The sequence below is a fragment of the Nannospalax galili genome, unplaced genomic scaffold (genome assembly GCF_000622305.1).
Source record: "Nannospalax galili isolate Female #2095 unplaced genomic scaffold, S.galili_v1.0 scaffold995, whole genome shotgun sequence".
In the NCBI taxonomy this organism is placed as follows: Eukaryota; Metazoa; Chordata; class Mammalia; order Rodentia; family Spalacidae; genus Nannospalax; species Nannospalax galili.
The window spans coordinates 1,085,324-1,106,043 of record NW_008337291.1 but is presented as its reverse complement, the minus strand read 5'-3'; the positions used below and the strand labels follow the sequence as shown (position 1 = coordinate 1,106,043).

The following is a 20,720-nucleotide window of genomic DNA, read 5'->3' as shown; positions in this document are numbered from 1 at the left end:
TTTTTTTTTTTTTTTTTTTTGTCTGAACACAACAGGGCAATTGCACATATAAACCCACAGCACTTGTGACACCATACATAAGACCTGTGCAAACCTAAGCCAGACAAAAATGCAGCATGAATGGGAAAGGCGGGCAGGAAGCCCCAGCTTTAGCTGAGGCTCTATTGGCAATGGCAGCTACTGGGAGAGGGAGAGCCAGTTTTCTTTAAGGTGTAACACCAGGTAAGTTGTGACCAGACTCAAAGGGGATGGACTCACACCCAAGAGCATTTGGCAAATGCAAATTAGAACTGATAGGCCTTTAAAAAAAAGAAAACTAATAATAAAGAACATGCTATCAGTTGGGGAGTTAAGGTGGGGAAGGACAGAAGAGGGTCTGGAATGTGAACAAAATACATTGTATGAAATTCTCAAAGACTCAATAAAAATATATTTTAAAAACCACATTATTCAAGGATATTAAGCTTCATGAAAGCCCTCCTTCAAGGCCCATCAGAATCCAGTGCCTCCGCTATCATCTTCCCTCTAGCAAACAGACTCGCTACGGCCCATCAGTTCCATGGAGGCTTGTTCTCATGGTTTCCTCAGTTTCTGTTCCAGAGTAAATAGAAGAATTCATCTCTGCCCTGAGTTTTGAAATTCTCTCTCTCTCTCTCTCTCTCTCTCTCTCTCTCTCTCTCTCTCTCTCTCTCCCTCCCCCTCCCCCCCCCCCCCCCACAGTTTTATGAATCAGGAAAAGTAGAAGGTTGCAAATATGCTTTGAGAAGTATCCTACGAAATTCTCTAATGCAATGATGATTATATTTCCAGCTCTTGGGGCTAAAGTCTACAAAAACAATGAAATACAGGGAAGGCTTTTCGAAGTGTCTGATACAGATTGAGCACCCTTAACATGAGCTCTGATGTGTCTTAGAATCAGAAACTTTTTGAGTACTGACATGATGCTCCAAAATTTCAAATTTAGGGGACCAGCGAGACAGTGAGATGGCACAGCAGGTAAAGGGCGATTGTTGCCAAGCATGGCAACCTGAGGTTTGATCTCCAGGTACCACGTGGTGGAAGGAGAAAACTGACTACTTCAAGTTGTCTTATAACATCCACATATACACTGTGGTTCACACCTCTCCCACCTTGACACAAAAATAAATAAAATGCAACTGATTATTTTATTTCAGATTTTATGCAGGCATCTGTCAACAGAGGAACATATTTTATATACATACATCAAATCATATGGAAGTAGAAGTAAAAGCATGAAAAGAGAAAGGGGAGGTGATGGGATTTGAGGAGAACCTGCCCCACAGATAATATGTAATGAAAGCTTAAATGAATAAGTAAATAATAAAAAATAAAATATTTCTAGATAAAAATTTTAATTTGGGAACATTTTGGAGTTTGGATATTCTGTTAGGAATGTTCAACCTAAAGTCAAATCTATGCAGAGATCACAGTATCTGACTTGTGAAGTGTGAACCAGAGGGTCCCAGGCATTTTGGGTGAGGGATTCTCAACCTGTGTGTCCCCGTGGGGGCTGCAGGTGAGTCCTGCTGCTCAGTCATGCCTTGGCCTCCCACCTCCACTGGGGAGCAGGGAGCGTCCTGTGACTGGGATCCTGTCCCTAGGTCCCAGTTGTAGAAATCCAGTCTCTTCTGTCATGGTACAGATGTGAAGTAGGCCTAGATAAAGATTTGCTGAGCTGAGAACAAGCAGTGTTAGGCCATTTAGAATGGGACACTGTATTTCACTGTATTTTTCCCTCTGATTTACTGCTGCTGGTTCCTACAACCAAGCCTGCTGATGAAGCAGCCGGCAAGAGCCACGTCTGCAAGCCTAGTGTGGAGATCGCTGGACCTGGCTAATGCCAGGGAGCTGGGGCAGTGGTGGGGCTCACATGGGTGCACTCCACAGAGGCCATCTAAGTGTGGGCTTACATTCCTATCAGGTGTGCGGGGAGAAATGCTACCATGCTGTACACACAAAACAGTTGCTGGAGACCCTTTATCTTTTGAGAGGAAATATGTGTGGGGTACCACCAGGCAGAGTGGAACCCTCCCTTCCTCCTGAGGATGGTTATCCTCACAGTTGGCAATGGGACTGCAGAGGGAGATTCAGCTCTGTTTCCTGAAACTTCCAGTGGCAGGACAGATGGCTGTGGTTCTTGAAATTTCTGAGAGTTTTTATAATCCCACTTTTCCTTCTGTTCTTCCTGTTACTCCTTTTAAATAGTGATAGGAAAGTAATCATATGTCCTTAACCTGTGGGAGGCCTGTTCACTTCTAGGTAAAAAGTCAGCACCATCATATTCTTAGAAAGAACCTGTTCAGTGGCTGGTGAGATGGCTCATACTATAAAGGGCCTACGAGGACCTGAGTTCAATCTCTTAGTATCTATGCAAAAAAGCATGCTGTGGTGGTGCATACTTGTAATCACAGCACAAGGGAGGTGAAGACAGGTAGATCCTGGTGTTTGCTGCCAAGCCAGCCTAGCCTACTTGGTGAGCTCCAGGCCAGTAAGAGACTGTCTTAAAAAAAATAAAAAAAATAAAAAAAAGTGGAAGGTACCTGAGGAAGGAGGTTGTCTACTGAACTCCATGGGTAGAGGCTCAATAGCAGCTCTCTTTGTGGGAAAGCCCCCGTAGCTCTGAATATCTTTTGTGGCTTGGAAACCTCTCCCTCTCTCTTTCCCCATCTGTTCTCTTCCATGTCCTTTCCTCACTTTTAGCACCATCATCCAGGAGCCAGCAGTTATGGTCCTCATACATAGTGCCAACTTGTAAGCATTGATAGGATGAGGACTAAGGCTAATTCATGACCACCGGTCTCTTCGTGTGCTTTTGGGGCAGGGTCTCATGTAGCCCAGACTGGTTTCAAACTTAGTACATAGCCAAATCTGCCCTTAAACTTCTGACCCTCCTGCCTCTACCTCCTGAGTATTGGGATTACAATTATGTATGGCCATGCCTGGCTTGAGACTTCTTTTGCAACCTCATTTTCAGATGTCTTATTCAATGAGGACCGATTATCATCAATGTTAAATAAATGTGTAATAGAAGAATCTTTTATCATGTTGCAGGGTTGATCACTGATAATGCTGCAAGGGTTTTTTTTGTTTTGGGGTTTTTTTTGTTTTTTTTTGGTTTTTTGCCTTTTTTTTGTGTGTGTGTGTGTGTGTGTGTGTGTGTGTGTGTGTGTGTATTTGTGTGACTGATGAACTGACCAGTAAGTTAAAAGATGGCTGTATGGTACCTAGTAAACATTGCATTTGATTTGTGGAAGCACCCACAGTTAATCTATCACTCATTAAGATCACATCTCAGAGGTAGAGAGCTCTGTTGATAAGCACTTACCTGGTTGTCATAGAGACTGACATAACTTTCTTTTTGAATACCAGTAAAACAGCACAGAACTTCCTCATGGAATGGCGTGTGTCCCCTCCCAACACCCTACTACTGGCAACCATCAATCATATCTGGAGATGGAAGGGTTCCATGGGTCAGAACATGGCCTCCAATGTAGACCTCTCTGCTTTTGTTTCTCTCTCTGTATGTGGTAATGTTGGGCTTCTATGTTGGGGACATCACGGTTTCCTGTTTTTCATTCTTTACAGATATCATTAATGGAGCTCAAGAAAAATGTGTGTTGCCTCCCATGGATGGCTACCCCCACTGCGAGGGGAAAATCAAGGTAAGACAGAAGCTACGCCTGTTCATCCCATTACCTTCCATCTTGGGATACAAGTGAGTGCATGAGTCCCTGAAGCCAGTTCTTTCAGCGGTGTCTCCATCCTGCCTCCTCCTTGGGGCTGGTCAGCACCGGTTCTCACTGACCAGACTGAGACCTTGGGCCACTTGAGGTGGCCATCTTTCCCAAACCTCCACCCCACTGGTGATTCTTCAAGTTCCAAGGACAAGGAACAGTGTTTATTTAGCACCCTCCTTCCCTGGATCCCCAGAGCCATGCTCCTTTAAACCAGACTGTGGTGTAAAGGTCATATTTGCATATACCAGTGAGTGCCCAGAAATGCTTGACCACTCATTCTCTTTTTTTCTTTAATTTTTTTAAAAATTGAATTTTTACAAATTTCCTAAAATATATGTTGATCATATATTTAGACATCCCCCTTCCTGTATGTGCACCTCTCTTAAGGAGTCTTTGCACTGGATTTCATGTACTCTGTCATATATATTGACTCAAATTTATAGCCCCAAATGTACTTCAATGTGGGTCCATTCACTGGAACCTAGTTAACCTATTTAGCGTCACACTCTTAAAGAAAATCGGCTCTACCTCTCCCAGAAGCTATTGGTTGCCATTAGTTCCTTAGCTAGGGTTGGGGCTCCTTCCCCACTTCCCCACCTCTATGCTGGGATTTTGTCTGGCTTGAGCTTGCATGAGACTTGTGCATGTTGTTACTGCTGCTGTAGGTTCAGATGAGTGTCTGGAAAATTCTGTTTCCTTGTGGTCATCCACCACTTCTGCTCTTGGAATCTTTCCACCGCCTCTTCCACAATGCTCCTTTAGCCTTGGGTGACAGAGGTTTGATGAGGTATCCTATTCAGGGGCAAGCACTCTGCAGTCTCTTAATCTCTACACCTTGATCACTCATTCTTAACTCTGTGTGTGTGTGTGTGTGTGTGTGTGTGTGTGTGTGTGTGTGTGTGTGTGTGTATGATCAAACCCAGGACCTCCAGAATACCAGAAAGCTAGGCAAGTGTTCTACTACTGAGCTGCAGCCTGACCTTGTGTATGTGAGTTGTGCAGGTACATGTGCATGTGAATGTGCCAGTGGAGACGTGGTACCAACCTAAGGTGTTACTCTTCAGGCATCATCCACCTGGGATTACAAATGCACACCTGGCTTCCTGAGCTTGTTCTGTTTTGTTTTGTTTGTTTCATATATCATTTTGAAAAATACCACATTTGTATGGCCTGCCCTCCGAGAGATCATTCCTACCCAATGGCATTCAGAAAAAGGTTGCATTCAAGTCTCATTAAGAATGGTGAGAACAACCCTGGGACCATTTCCTAATGTTCTTTTGGGAAGTCTGTAAATGCTCACTCAAACTTTGTGGTACTTTGCCCTCTCCCTGAGCTCTGTGCCCCAGGTCCTGTGCTGTGGGCTGTGGAACTGTAGCCCTCAGAGGGTATTGGATGAAAGGAGATGGGAATGGTCTTAATAACACCCTCTGCTCTTCATCACTGCTGGTCTCTATTACACAAAGCTGCTGTGGACTCTCCAGGAGCTGAGCATCTGGTCACCTTGCCCGCAGCTCAGGGTCTCTCTTCTCTACCAATGGGACACAGTTTGAGCCATTCACCCTACCTTCCTTTTTTTGTCCCCTTGCCTCCTCCTCCACCACTTGGAACTGACTGCTGAGCAATGTCCTCTGCTCTTGTCATTTCAGTGGATGAAAGATATGTGGCGCTCAGATCCCTGCTACGCAGACTATGGAGTGGACGGAACTATCTGCTCCTTTTTTATTTACCTCAGTGAGGTGAGTGACTTCCTATGGCTCCAGATGTGTGTGTGTGTGTGTGTGTGTGTGTGAGAGAGAGAGAGAGAGAGAGAGAGAGAGAGAGAGATGTTTTGAGGCTGTCTTGCAGCTGAGCCTGGAGTTAGAAAAGCTGAAAAAGATGTGATGCTTTGACAAGAAGGACATGCAATTCCCTTCTTCTCCCCACCTCCTCAAGACTGTCTTCTTTCCCCTTAAAGGAAAAATAGCCCAAGTTAGCTGCTTGCATTGTTTGTTCCAAATTTTCCTATTGTAGTAAAAGACACATAAGACTTGCTATCTGTGTGTGTTCCGTTTTGTCTTTTTTTAAACTGTGTGTGTGTATGTGTGTGTGTGTGTGTGTGTGTGTGTGTGTGTGTGTGTGTGTGAGAGACAGCATACATGTGGAGGTCAGAGAACATCTTGCTGGGTTCTCTCCTTCCACCTATATATAGGTTCCAGACTTAGTGGCAAGTGACCCTGTCTTTGGGAACAAATCATCAGAGTATCTTCAGCCCATAAGCAGTGGGCTGAGACTGAGAAAGCGGACCCCTTGATGCATAGTCCAAAGAGTGTTCAACCTTGGGAGGAAGATGGCTGGAGTGCAGGGCCAAGGAAACATCCTAACAAGACTCTTTTTATGTCTTTGAAAACATCTCCTCTTCCTCATCATCAGTAGGTGTTTTGAGACAAGGTCTCATGTAATGCAGGCTATCCCTGAGCTCACTGTCTACCAAAGGGTAGCCCTTAATCTTCAGATCCTCCTCCCTCTACCTCCCCAGTCCTGGGATTACAGGCATGTACCACCATACTGTTTGTGCAATGCTGAGATCAAACCAAGGGCCTATGCATGCTAGACAATTTTTTTTTTTTTTTGGTCTTTTGAGACAGGATCTCCCTGTAGCCCCAGCTGTCCTAGAACTCACTATGTAGACCAAGCTGGCCTTGAACTCACTGAGATCTTCCTGTCTCTGCCTCCCAAGTGCTGGGATTAAAGGCATGTGCCACCACACCCGGCCCTGCTAGACAAATTCTTTGCTAACAGAATCATACTGTCCTAAATATTAGTAATGTATAGTCAAGTACTGTGAGTACAGTCCTCACCACTCTAAAAACTCTATACCTATTAAACTAACGCCCCATTCCCCTGACCCAATACCTAGCAACTACCCTTCTACTTTCTGTGTCTTGAATTTGACTTTTCTAGGTACTGCAGAAAAGTAAAGTCACACAGTGTGCCCTTTTGTATCTGGCTCGTTTCACTCAGTATGTATCTTCAAGGTTCATCATTGGAGCACATGTTAAAAGTTCCTCCCTTTTAAAAGCTGAATAATATTCCATTGTATTGTTTGCTTACCCATTCATCTCTCACTGGGTCTTGGGTTACTTCTCCTTTTGGCCATTGTGAATGATGCTGTTATAAACATGTGTGTACAAATACCCCTTCAAGACTGCTTTTATTTCCGTTGGGTGCATCCACAGAAGTGGAATTGCTGGATACTGAGATATGAGCCTTTTCCTGGGAGATGTGAACAATTGTCTACTTACCCTATATAGGGACCAGTGAACAGAGCAAAGCAAAGATTCTGCCACAGTCCAACTTGGCAGGGCATTGAGTTTATTAGGGTTATTTACAGGACTGTGGGTGAGGGGCTACTTCCAGGAGCATAGGTGACTCAGACAGACACATCACTGAAAAGCCCAACCCAGCATGGGTGACAGCTCACCAAAGCTGCATCCTTGGAACTCTTCACACAGTTTGAAGGCAGCTCAACAGGTCAGAGTCTCCTCTCCTCAGCAGTCCTTTGGCTTATATGGCCTTGGTGAGGGAGGGACCTTGTGAATCTTGTTTCAGAGGTTCCCTGAGACTTACTGAGTTATTTCCTTCCTGAGTCTCAAATGAATCTCCTTCCAGAATGACATGTTTCGATTCAGAGAGAACTGCTCTACAACACTGGATCATACTGTAAATCTCTTCTTAATTTTGTGAGGAGTTAACATACTATTTTTAAACAGGGTCTGTACAGGTTTCCTTTCTGAACAATAGTATACATAAGCTCCAAGTTCTCCAAGGCCTCATTAAGACTTGTTACCTTCCTGTTTCACCATCTTAATGGACCTGAAGTCTTGACTTGCTATTGTTTTAATTTGCATCTCCTTAATGTTGAGCAATATCGATCCTCTCCTAGGTTCATTGGCCAAGCTATCTGTGTCCTTACAAGCTAAGTTAGCTCCTTTTACTTTCTTTTCCTCCTTTTTATCTGAGCTTCATTTTCATTTGTACTCTTTAATTTGTTTGTTTTGCTTTTTATTTTGCTTTTATTTTTGTTTAGAGACAGAGTCTTCCTGTAGCCCCAACTATCCCGGAACTCATTATGTAGACCAGACTGGCCCACCTCTGCCTTTGGAATGCTGAGATTAAAGGCGTGCACCACCATGCCTGCTTGTACTCTTGAATTTAAATAGCAGGTTTATGAAAGGTTGCAGAGCTGTTGACAGACCCCTTAGGTGACTGGCCTCAGTGACCCCCATTTCACCTTTGGGAAGAATATGTTCGTAAGCATACAAGAAGCCGTAGATTTCATCCCCAGAACTGCATAAAATGGGGATAGTGGTGCATACCAGTAATCCCAACACTGGGGAGGTGAAGGGAGGAAGATCAGAAGTTGAAGGTACTCCTTGGCTACCTAGTGAATTGGAGGACAGCCTGAGATACATGACACCTGTCTCACCACAGAAAAGAAGAGTTAAGGTTATCCCTTGTGAGCTACAGGGGAAGAATGTAGAAGGGAGTTCGAACCTGCTGGCTGCCCCTTGTCCTGTGGACCAGGCAGCCTTAGGGACTGACTAAGCAGGTGCTGGGCAGCTTTGGTTGGCTCTCTGCTGCCAGTTATTTTGTTATTCTGCCCCATTGTAACCGTTCCCTAGTGATGTCCTGAGGAACAGCTCTGTTTTTCAGGCTGAATAAAACACTTGTGCTCTAGTTTTTCTTGTATAATCTAGGCACCTCTTTTTCTGTATCATAAACTGACTAGGACAAGTTGTTTGGTGACAAAGCCCAAATCATTCTTTCTATAGGGCCTGTGATCCCTGGCTCCTTTCCTACATTGTCATCCACCCTCTGTGATGATTAACACTGATTGTCAACTTGACAGGATCTAGAATTGTCTAGGAGACATACCTTTGGGCATGTCTGACAAAGGAGTTTTTTGGTTGGGTTAATTGAGTGGGAAGACCTACCCTAAGTGTGGGCAGCCCCTTGTGCTGGAGTCCCAGACTGAATAAAAAGAAGGCAAGCTGAGCTCCAACTTTCACCTCTCGGCTTTCTGACTAAGGATGCAATCCGGCCAGCTGCCATCTATTGCTTTGACTTCCCCAAGATGGTGGACTGCACCCTCAGACTATGAGCCAAAATAACCCTTCCTTCGTTAAGCTGCTTTTGTCAGGTATTTTGTCTCAAAGAAAAGTAACTAATATACCGTCTTTCCAAAATAGATCAAGGTCTCAGACCCCTTTCCCTGAGCACTAGGGTTTGAGCCCAAGGCCTCACATATATATCCTAAGCTTCTGTTTCCCACTAAGCCACACCCACAGACTTTTTCTTTAACAAAGGTTATATTCTGGGTATCAGGAGAACCCCAGCACTGATGACAGTTAGTTAATTAGAAGTACCTCCTGCCCTGAGGGGAAAGACTCTTCACCCTCCCACACACCCTTTAATTTGAAAAAGTTCTTTTCGCCCTATTCCTGGGATAGAGGAAGTCAGAGCCCAGCTGTGTGCCGTAATTGACAGGCAGGGCTCAATTTCACACCTTGCCAAGGGTTTGTAGACTGGACAGGACCGAGGAGATGACGGTGTTAGATTCTGCATTGGTTCCCCAGCCTCTTCTTCAACTCCTGGGCAGGAGCTGGGAAGATGTAGGGAAGTGGTTCAGATCTCTAGAATGACTCAGGACTTGGTTCTCTTCCCTTGAAACCACCTCCCTTACCCTCCTCCCAATGGAGGAAGGATAGAAGAGAAAAGTAGAGTTCTGGAGAGGATACTTGCAGGCTCAGACAGTCTAAATGGGCTTTTCATTCTATTTTAGAGCTAAGATCAAGTTACTAGTCTAATCTGATTGTGGTGCTTTGATTTCTGGTCATGTAGAAATGGAACTCTTCCTCCTTCCTCTGATAATTGGTTGATTGATTGGTTTTGTGTGAAGTAGTGTGTTCATGTGTGTACATTGGCATATGTCAATATTGGGTGACTTTCTCCATGGCTCTCCACCTTTCATTTTGGACAGGGTCTTTCACTGAATCTGGAGCTCACAAATTAGGCTTGACTAGCAGGCCAGTGAGCCCCAGGGATCCTTCTGTCTGCCTCCTCAGTGTTGGGGTTACAGGTACACACTGCTACCTCTCAACTCTTTTTTATTTTTTTGGGTGCTGGGGATCAGAACTCAGGTCCACATGCATATATGGTAAGTACTTTGCCATCTCCCCAGCTCTGTGTCTTCCTTTTTAATTGACAAAGGTTGCATATACTTATAGTATATAATTTGATATTTGATAAGCATGTACATTGTTGAATGTCTAAGCGAAGCCAACAAACATGCCTGTTACCACATATGTTTTGTGTGTGTGTGTGTGTGTGTGTTTGTGTGTGTGCGAGAGAGAGAGAGAGAGAGAGAGAGAGAGAGAGAGAGAAACACTTGCTTTTGACTGCTTGCCTCTGGATGAGATAGTGTGTTTGCATTTGTGTTGGGAGCTGGTGCACAGAGCCAGTCATGTGAAATTAATAGAGATGGTTTCCAAAATCAACAACTTCCTGTATTAGTTACTTTTCTGTTGCTGTGATAAAACACCATGACCAAGGTAACTCATAGAAGGAAGAATTTATTTGGCTTATGGTTCCAGAGAGAGAGTCCATAATGGCAGGGAAGGCATAGTGGCAGTATGTAGATGAGCAGAAAGCTGAACGCTCACATCTTCAGGTATGCATAGGGAGCGGTAGGCTTGTTGGAAAATGAGGAAAAATGAGGAAATGAGGAAAAAAAGAAAAATGAGGAGGATTGCCCTGTTCTGACTTTTTTCTAGTTCCCTGTCTAGAACTTGTAATGCTAATTACTCTTGCCTTTACTTATCCTTCACATCTCCTATTCATGATTTAAGGACTTTCTTCTCCCCTTAGACACAAGAGTTTTGCAATTTGGGAGTCTTTTAGATAGACCCACTGAAGGGGTACTCCAATTGCCTCACCCTGCATCCCTATTCAGCATGGAAGAAGACCAAGCAGTCTGTGTGTTTATTCCCTATTGGCAATTTGGGGAACCCCTTCAGAGGATGGTGTGATAAGAATAGGAGGTAGGAATTGGCTAGGCAGTTAGGGTAAAAAGACCCCAAAGAAAAGCAGTCAGTTTCTTGGATAAAAGTCAAAATGTCCTTGGGCTCTTAGGAACACACTCTGTTCCTAAGGCCAAAAATGTCGAAAGCATTTGGGAGCGCTTATTTAATCCTTAAAAGATTTTAGAGTTACCTCTTCAGAGAGAGGAATGTTGGAGGGGAGGGAGTGGGCATGGATTTGATCAAAACACCTTATATGCATGTGTGAAATTCTCAAAGTTTTTGTAAAAGTAAAAAAATTAAATTAAAAAAAAAAAGACAGACTGGAAAAGGGCATGGCTATGAACTCTCAAAGCCCATCCCCAGTAATGTGCTTCCTCAAGCATGACCACACCTCCTAAAGGTTCCATGGCCCTCCCCAAACAACTACAAAGTAGAGACCAAGTGTCCAAATACTTGGAGCCTATGGGGGACATTCTCATTCAAACACTACACTTACCTTGTAGTAGTTTTAAAAATCCTGTACAAGGGACTGGAGAGATGGCTCAGCAGTTAAGAATGCTTGCTGCTCTTGTAGACAACCTGAGTCTGTCCCAGCACCCATGTCAGGTGGCTTATAACAGTGTGTACTCCAACTGTAAAGGATCTAATGCCCTCTTCTTGCCTCCTGCACCTGCACATACTCAAACACACATACATCTAAATAAAAAATAAAATACAATGCTGGACAATACCTATAGCTATGTGGGGTTCATCATTAGTCTAGCTATACTTTTTTTCCTGTCCTCTTGCTGTATTATAACTTTCCTATTTTGTCGCCTCACTGAATTCTGAGACCTGTTTATTTCCTGTATCATGTGCCAGATTTCTCTTGTGATTGGCAATAAGAGAAAGCCATCTTTGTTTGATTGGTTTTGTGAATTGAATCAGCACATACATGGGTGACTTCAAGTCCATTCTCAGCCCTTACTGAAATAGCCAGGAATTTTTCTAGGTTTGCCATCAGAATAATGACAGAGATCAAGAACACCTAAAGCAAAGGTCATTCTTGTAGTTGGCAGGTGAACAGGAGCCTTGAGATTTAAGACATCCCTCTCCTCCCTTATTTTATCCCCATTGTTCTCTAAGTATACCAACTTGCACTGAATAATGAAACTTCACTTTTTTAAGTTTGTTTGGAATATCTTTTATTAATTCTTTGACAACTTCATATATGTATATAATATATTGTAATCATATTCATACACAACTGCCCCTCCCACTCTCCCATGACACCCCCAACCTATCCCCCTCCAACCTCCACGACTGCTCCTTTTTATTTTTGTAACCCACTAAGTTCCATTAGTGCTGCCTGCTGGAATGTTGACTCATCTTTCTGGCTTGATCTTCTGGAGGTCTTGTGCAGGTGACCACAGCTGCAGTGAGTTCATGAGTACAAGGACCTCAGCATGTCCAGAAGACAGCATTTCACAGCACTCCTCCCCATTCTCCAGCTCTTACATCTTTTTCTCTTCCCTCTTCCACAGAGTTCCCTGAGCCTTAGGGGTGGTGGAAGGTTGATACAGATGTCCCATTTAGGACTGAGAACTCAACAGTCACTTATTCCCAGTACTGCGAGCAGCTATCATTCTCTGCATGACTTCCCTGCAGAAAGAGGCTTCTCTGGCCAAGGCTGAGAGCAGCACTAATCTATATGTATAAATGTAAATAAAAAGGAGCAGTTATGGAGGTTGGAGGGGGACATGTCCATTTAACAAACAACAGTAGTAGGCTCTACCCTGGAGGCTATGACCTCCCAAGACGTTAAACCACCTGTTAACCTACAAATCCTTTTCAGTTAAATCCCCTAAAGTAAAACCACCCTTATGAGTCCCCAGTTGCTGTCCTCTGCTTGTTGTCTCTCTGACACTGTCCTGTAGATGGGGATGCAGTGATGACAGTCTTGGATTTGCCCTTATTTAGGGATGCAGTTTGGGGAGGTGGCCAGAATTTTCCTGAATTTGTTAGTGTCAAAACTGGGCCCTGGCATCCCTGATAAGCTAGGGTTATCCACCTGTCCCCAATATGTCAATGAAAGAGGAAAGTAAATGATATTTATTCAATGCGGTCACACTGAGAAGAGGGACAAATCAAGCAGGTCAGTGACTCCACAACTCTAGGGTCCCAACATGAGATTTAGGTTTCAACAGAGGACAAGAGGTATGTATAACTAAGTGGTCCTGGTCAAGGTGTGGTCCTGCCCACCCCTGATCCATCATTGTCTGGGCTCCAGTCTCTCCTGCAAGGTGGTCTGGCAAGTTGTCAGAACTGTGTGAAATCACTCTCTGGGGGTCAAGCTCCTCTTCTGACTGGCACCAGGCCTCAGCCTTTTCCTTTTCCAGCATGAGACTCCTGGGGAAATTCCAATTTCTTTGGGTCCATTTTCCCAGAAGGCACATGCAAGTCTTTGGAATATCCGCTCCTGCCAGGACAGTTACAAGAAAAGTGAAACATCCCTTATGCCAGATGCCACAGATAACCAGTCTCATTAAACTGCCGGCTACTTCCAATGGAGATGGAAAGCCGGGCCACAGGCTGCTGCAAGGGGTTAGGTCTCCTGTTCAGAGTCCCGCGTGTTTCACTGCTCTTATGCCCTTATTCAGAAGGAAGACTGAGCTCAAGCTGCTAAGTGACTAGTAGCACTGATTTCCCCTGGTGTTGGAAGTACAACTTTAATTAGCGCTGATTTCAGTTCATTGATCTCGATCGGTAGCTTTCTAATACTTCAAAATTTGATGCTGTACCCCTAAAACAGGAGAAATCCCACCAGGACCAGATGCCATAGCTTATGAAAGCCATGTGTCATGCACTCCAGGGGGTAGAGTGCATGAATGATTCATTGGGAAGCTCCTATCTCCACACCACCAGGCAGGTCACTTTCATCAGTTTTTGTGAGTCATGTAGCCACTCCCATTATAGAGGCAAGGCACCCTGTGCAGTGATTACCACAGCTGTCCTTGTTTCCGGTGTATTAACTCAGCTGTCTGCACCGCCCTTTACAGCTAGCAGCTTTTATAAAACTTGAACTTGCGCCCGCACAGACAGTACTGATGGATGATGCTTATGTATTTGACACCCACACATCTTTTCCTCTTATGACATTGTTCCAGAAGCTAGAAAGCAACATACATTTCCAGATCTCTTGATTTGCTGATACTATGGTATGTGTCTTAGTGTGTTTGTGTGCACATGTATGTGGATGCATTGCTCATGCAGAGATAGACATCAACCTTGGGTATAGTTCTTCCTTGTCCTTTTGCACGTGTATATGTGTTTACTTATATGTGGACACACACGTGTGTGTGTGTGTGTGTGTGTGTGTGTGAAGGCCCAAAGTTGATGTCAAGTGCCTTCCTCAATCACTCTCCACTTTATTGAGGCACAGTCTCTCACTAAATCCAGAACTGGCTGAATTCATCTAGTCTAGCCATCCAACTTGCTCTGGGGATCCCTTGTCTCTGCCTCTCAAGTTCTGAGATTTCAGATGACCATCAAACCTGCCTGGCTTTTAAGTAGGTTCTACAGATCTGAACTCTGGGTCAAGCTTATGTGGCAAGTATTCTGTCCACTGAGCAGTCTCCCCACCCACCCTCGTTGGTACTGTTCCTGCTGTTATTGGTAGTGGGAATTTTTTTTAATTTACTGGCATAGAGCTCACCAAATAGTTTAGTCTGGCTGGCCAGTGAGCTGCTCTGCCTGTCTCCATCTCCCCAGTGCCTTGATTACTAGGATACACCACCATTCCCAGCTTTTTACATGGTTCTGGGATCTAACTCAGGTCTTCAATACTTGAGGGAAAGTACTTTATCAACTGAGCCTTCTCTCCAGCCCCTTATTAATACTATTTTTTAAATACTTGTTATTGTTAAGTATAGTTAATCTGAGATAATCAAACTGCTCAGTGGTTAAAAGCTAGATGTTAAAGATGTACACAAACTATTGCTCCAGATGCCAGTTTGGACAGGTGGATGAGTGTGTGTGTGTGTGTGTGTGTGTGTGTGTGTGTGTGTGTATCCTTTATAATGGAACAAAAGACACAATTTCATGCCTTACCCATCAATCTGTTTATTCTCTTTCATGAACAACGGGCATAAAGGTCTCTGCCTTTCTGTTTTCCCTTGGCAATATGTAAAACTAATATTGGTTGAGCATGCTATTAACCTTGAGTTTAAATTCAGTGTACTTAATCCCTTGATTACTGCCAAGATTAATGCCCAGCAGGAAAGGTTGGAAGCTTAAATGCTTGTGAATGCAAGCATGAAATGAAATCCTAATAGCCAGCACAATGATCTGGATTTATGGCCAGTGTGGTCTGCAGGAGATAACTTGGAAATGGTGTTGTGTAGACTAATTTGTCAAAGTGGGTAGCCATCGAGAATTGACTGTTCAGGTTGCAAGAGAAAAACAGAACAATAAAAAAACAAAAACCTAAAAACTGACATGTGGGAATGGGTCAGGATGTGCTTTAAAAATATCTTCAGGCTGTTGCCTGAGGAGACCAAAACGCAGGTTGTACATGTTCAGCCGTGTAAAGTCGGAAATGCTCTTTCCGCAAGATAAGATTTCCTGGCAGTCAAGGCAGTTGGCTGAGATTTATGGTTGAGTTCTTCCCACTTTCTGCACCCAGACTTTATCTGTATCTTTTTCATCTGTGTGTTATTGCTCTCACTGCCTGAGTTTTATGATGCCCTTTGCAAAAGGATTTTTCAACCACCCTGAGTTCATAGAGCAGTGCCAGCCCAGCTGTTGTCTCTGTTGTCTTCCCCACCATTCACCTCCAGGAGTTTGTCTTCATGATGCTTCTTGGTTGTGAGTTTCAGACACTACAACATTTATACGGAACTACTTCTCCTGGTCTCCACCTTGCAAAACTCAGGGAACAAAAACAAAAGTCACCCAGTCCCAAACTACTGCCTGTTGGCTCCTTGGAACTGAATGCTGTCAGCTGTGATTTGTTCTTTACACACTTTTTTTGTGTGTGGCCTTTTAGAGACAGGGTCTCCCTATAGCCCCAGCTGTCCTGGAACTTACTATGTAGACCAGGCTGGCCTTGAACTCAGAGATCCACCTGCCTCTGCCTCCCGAGTCCTGGGATTAAAGTCATGCACCACTACGCCTGGCTACACACACTTTATTTTTAAGCTGTGTGTGCATGTATTTGTATGTGTAAATGTGGGTACACACTTGCCACACAGTATGTGTGGCGGTCAGAGGACAACCGCAGGCCTTGTTCCTCACCTTCCAATTTATTTGAGACAGAGTCTCTCTGTTATTTCTCCTCTACGTGCAGCAGGCTCACTGGCCTGAGAGCTTCTGGGGATTCTCCAGTCTTTACCTCCCCTCTCCCTGTGGGAGTGCTGGGATTATAGATGCATACTACTACCGTGTCTGGTTTTACTCAGGTCTTCACACTTGTGTGGTAAGCCCTTTTATTCACTGAGCCATCTCCCCAGCTTTATAAACTTTTTATGTTGTCATTTATAATTTCTGGTACATGCTCAAAATGCATTTGATTATTTTTTTATAAATTTTATTTATTATTTTTATTTTATGTGTATGAGTGTATTGCCTGCATGTATGTGAGTGCACCCGTGTTGTGCAATGCCTCGGAGGTCAGAAGATAGCTTCAGATTCCCCTGGAACTGGAGTTAAGGATGGTTTTTAGCCACCATGTGGGTGCTGGTAATCGAACGTGGGTCCTCTGCAAGAGTAATCAGTGCTCTTAACTGCTGAGCCATCTCTCCAGCCCCACATTTGACTATTTTTCTGCATTTTTTAAATTTTATTTTTTCAGGCAGGGTCTCATATAGCCTAGGCTAGTCTCAAACTCTCTGTAGAGCTGACGATGACCTGAAACTTCTGATCCTCCTGTGTTCACCTCTCACGTGTTTGGCTGGCAGAGGTGTACTACTACACCCAGTTTATGTGGTGGTGGAATGGAACCCAGGACTTTGTGCTAGCCAAACACTCTACTAACTAAGCCACGTTCCCAGCCCTGCTTGCAGTTCTTTGTGAAAGAAGCTTCCTTAGTCCCAATGATGAGTTGCCATGCTAATACTGATCCCAGCCAGGCTGTGCTGCCAGGTTTGGGTGTCAGTGAGTTTAATAAAACTTCTCATGTGGAGACCTGAGGGACAGTGCAAAAACAAAACCAAAAACCGAAAGCTTCTTTAGCTTGTCTTAGTACCTTCATGTCCTTACTGACCTTTTTTGCTTGGTTGGCTTTTAGGGTTGTTTGTTTATTTGTTTCATTTTAAAGCAGGGTCTCCCTGTAGCCCCAGCTGACCTAGAACTCACTGTGTAGACCGGGCTGGCCTTGATCTCACAGAAATTCACATGCCTCTGCCTCCTGAGTACTGGGATTAAAGGCATGCAGCACTACCACCAGGCCTGGCCTGCTCTGACTTTTGATGTCTCTCTTCTTGTGGCATTATGACTCACCTCTCTGTCCCTTATATTTCCTCTTAGTTTCTAGTTCTATCAGAGTCTGAGAGCTAGTCTGTGTATTTTTTTTTTGCAAGACTGCTTCATGAAGGGTATCATACACTTCTAGGAGGCGCATCGTGCTGAGGTGGGGGTTCATTGATTCCCTTCTTCCTTTCTTCTCTCCCTCCTTTCTCCCTTTCTTCTCTCCCTCCTTTCTCCCTTCTTTCCCCCCTTCCTGGAGCTGGGAAAAATAATCTTCAGAGAGATGTGTGATTTTTTGGTATCAAGCAGCAGTGGCACCTTATGGATGCATTTATCAAATGATTGATTCTGTTCATAGCGCTCTTAAATACTAGGCAATAGCATTTTATTGACATTGTTCTGAGTGGATAAACTTCTCCCAGTTATAACAATATCTTGAAAAATCTGTCATTGCAGAATTTGTGACATTAAAGCTTCTGACTGAGACATGAATCAGGGGCATGGTGAGGTGTTATGCATAAGCTCAGTGTGATGCTATCCAATGCTGTATCTATGAGAGAATTTGAGGGATCCAATTAGACCGTTAAAATGAACAAACCAATTATATTAGAACTCTTCTTGTTGTTATTTAGAATGATTCCCCTGGATCTACATCCAGGCAAAATTACACATTAAATCCAAAAGAACAGCTATGTCCTGGTTTCCAGAATATGACTACCTCTCCTGACTTTGGGTGATTCTGGCTATTGAGATGGATTCAGGCTAGATGGAGCCAGATTTGCATTCAAGAGCCAGAAACCTAGTGAGAGCTGGTGTAAGCAGCATGTCTATGTGATACTTGTGTAATCAGCTACAAGGGAATTCATTTGCTGCCTTTCCTATGTTATGAAAAGTTGACTTTGTTCCTCCTACGGTGATCTGGGATGGATTTCGGAAACTCTGTCATTACTTCATTAGAGCCCACCAGTTCTGAGGCATGGAAAAGACTTACTGCAGCTCCTCCTTACCTTACAGCTCTTTCTCATCCTGAGAGGGGCTCTTGCAGACCACTGCAGCCTTAGCCAGCCCAGCTCATGTTCTGTGTGCATGGCATTCCTGCCTGCCCTGATAGGGAGGCAAAAGGGGTACTGCAGATCCACCCACCTCTGCCCCATCTGAATTCTTGCTTCATGGAGTTTCAGTTACTCATGGTCAACAGAGGCCTGAAAATATTAAATGAAAAGTTCTAGAAATAAACAATTCATCTGTTTTAAGTAGCTTCTATTATACTATATTATTATAGTTTGTTGTTCATCTTAAACTGTGAATATTAGTTACTTTTCTCATTGATGTGATAAAATACCCAACAAAAGCAACATAAAGAAGGGTTTATTTTGGATTACAGATAAAGGGTACAATCGATCGTGGCAAAGAAGGGATAAAGGCAGGAGTATGAGACAACTGGTCACATTGCATCCACACTCAGGAAGCAGAGAAGTGAATGCTTGTGCTCAGCTTGCTTTCTCCTTTTTGTACAGTCCAGTAGCCCAGCCCATGGACTGACACTGCACATACTTAGGGTGGTCCTTACCACCTTAGATAACCCAATCTAGAAACTTCCTCACAGATATACCTAGAGGTGTGTCTGCTAAGTGATTCTAGATCCTGTGAAGTTGATAGTATTAACCACCATACTGTGCTTAATTTTTAAAATTAAACTCTGTCAAAGGATAATACATAGTAGCCATAGGACTGGGTCTTCTCTGTGGAATGCCTGGGAACCTCACTCGTGAATAAGAAGGGTAGATGTACACAGACCTGTAGCCTCTACGTGCACACTCGCATGCACATGTGTGCACACACACAAGATTTTAATATGCAGATTAACAAAAAAGAAAAAACTGGAGGACTCATGCCATCATCACCCAGAGATAATCTGCCTTTTCTTAGGCATTTGGTTTTGATTCTGCTTACCATCTGAAAAAGATAGCATGAAATTCTGTGTGTCAGGGATCCTATAGAACGGAACACCTCACATTAACAAGAAACCAAAACTGAGACTCTTTCAAAAGGAATAGAGTATCACTGCAGAGGCACCCTTAACTGCATAGGCATATGCATCTACCTTGACCCTACTGTCCCTCCTTTAAACTCCAACTTGAACTGTGTGCGTGTCCACCAACAGTCTTTTTCCTTAAGTACAATGACTCATCCATGCTATGGACCTTGAAAGTCAGCCTAACCCAGTTAGACTTTTTAGGGATTCACATACTGCTTTGATTTACCAGCCTCGTGATGAAGCCCCAAAACTTATTTAGTTCAAAGAAGGTTAAATCACCAGAAGGAATGTCAAAAGCTAAATTGTTTTATTTGATGTCTCTTCACTCAAGAAAAGTGATTTATAGGACCCTCTCCATGGAATATGCATTAGTGTTCTGAAGCTCTAGCAGGGCTAGTCTTCCTGGCTCATTCTGCTGTCTCTTCATCTTGCGGCCTGCGGCTAGTGCACTACAAAGATTAGTTTGTGTCTAAACAGTTTTGCCTTCAAATCAAAGGTTATTAGAGTAGTTCTGTTTCTCTATCGATTGCTGGATGTGCGTTACCATGAATCCAAATGGTTTTTCAGCTGTGTGTGTGTGTGTGTGTGTATGCCAGTGTCCTTGTGTACTTGAGGAGGCCAGAGGTCAATGTTGGAGTCTTCCTCAGTCACTTTCCACCTTATTTTTTGAGACAGGGTCTCTCACTGAACCTAGAACTTGCTGATTCAGCCGGACTGTCTGGCCACCAAGTCCTAGGGACCCTCTTGTCTCTACTTTTCCATCACTTGGATTACAGGCACACACACACACACACCATACCATGCTCTTCCATGCAGGTTCTAGAAATCAAGCTCAAGTCCTCATGCTTACCCACTGAGTCATCTCCCCAAATTCTGATGTTATTGTGGTGAATTATAGGCTGCCATGCACAGGTTCTCTCTAAGAGGATCACACAGGCCATATGATTGGGCAGAGGTGAGGGCAGATGGAACAGATAGAGGCCTCTGTGCTAAGGAAAAACATTCAGTGAAGAGCCGCAGCTGTAGAAGTGTGGCTGAGGCAGCTGGTGACGGAAGGTATCCAGACATAGGTGTAGCACCCTAGGCTCAGTGAGCCAGCATGAGAATAGCTCTTCCAAAGGATCTGAAACAGAGCAATTCCTGTCAATCAGGTCCTCCTGGGATCTGCTTTATTGACAGAATGCAGTTTTGGTGGATCAAGCTCATTAAATGGTTCTGCACACATCAGGCAGAAAACATAGTATATATAAGGAGGTTGAGTTTTAGCCACAAGCACAATTTTCCCTGCGTGTTCCTCATGGTGCTTTTATTTTTAGGAAAATGTTGCTCAGTGGAAGGTTGTTTCATCGCTTGAGTGCTGGCTTTCCTCCAATCCTGGTAATCCTCTGAGGTTCTAGCAAGAAAGAAATATTTTGTTTT

General features: G+C 43.8%; 1 protein-coding gene and 1 non-coding gene across 9 annotated transcripts in view; both read left to right on the top strand.

Moving 5' to 3' along the window:
* Mgat5 (alpha-1,6-mannosylglycoprotein 6-beta-N-acetylglucosaminyltransferase) overlaps window positions 1-20,720 on the top strand; it is a 339,269-nt gene that overhangs the window by 189,776 nt on the left and 128,773 nt on the right. For all 8 annotated transcript variants that reach the window (XM_008832465.3, XM_029563238.1, XM_029563240.1 and 5 more), the window contains 2 exons: window positions 3,607-3,683; window positions 5,405-5,494. In XM_008832465.3, the coding sequence (XP_008830687.1) occupies window positions 3,607-3,683; window positions 5,405-5,494 (167 nt within the window). The remainder of the gene's footprint in view (window positions 1-3,606; window positions 3,684-5,404; window positions 5,495-20,720) is intronic.
* On the top strand, window positions 16,886-16,991 carry LOC115070240. The gene has a single exon (XR_003849434.1). It is a non-coding gene; the product is annotated as a small nucleolar RNA U6-53/MBII-28 (small nucleolar RNA).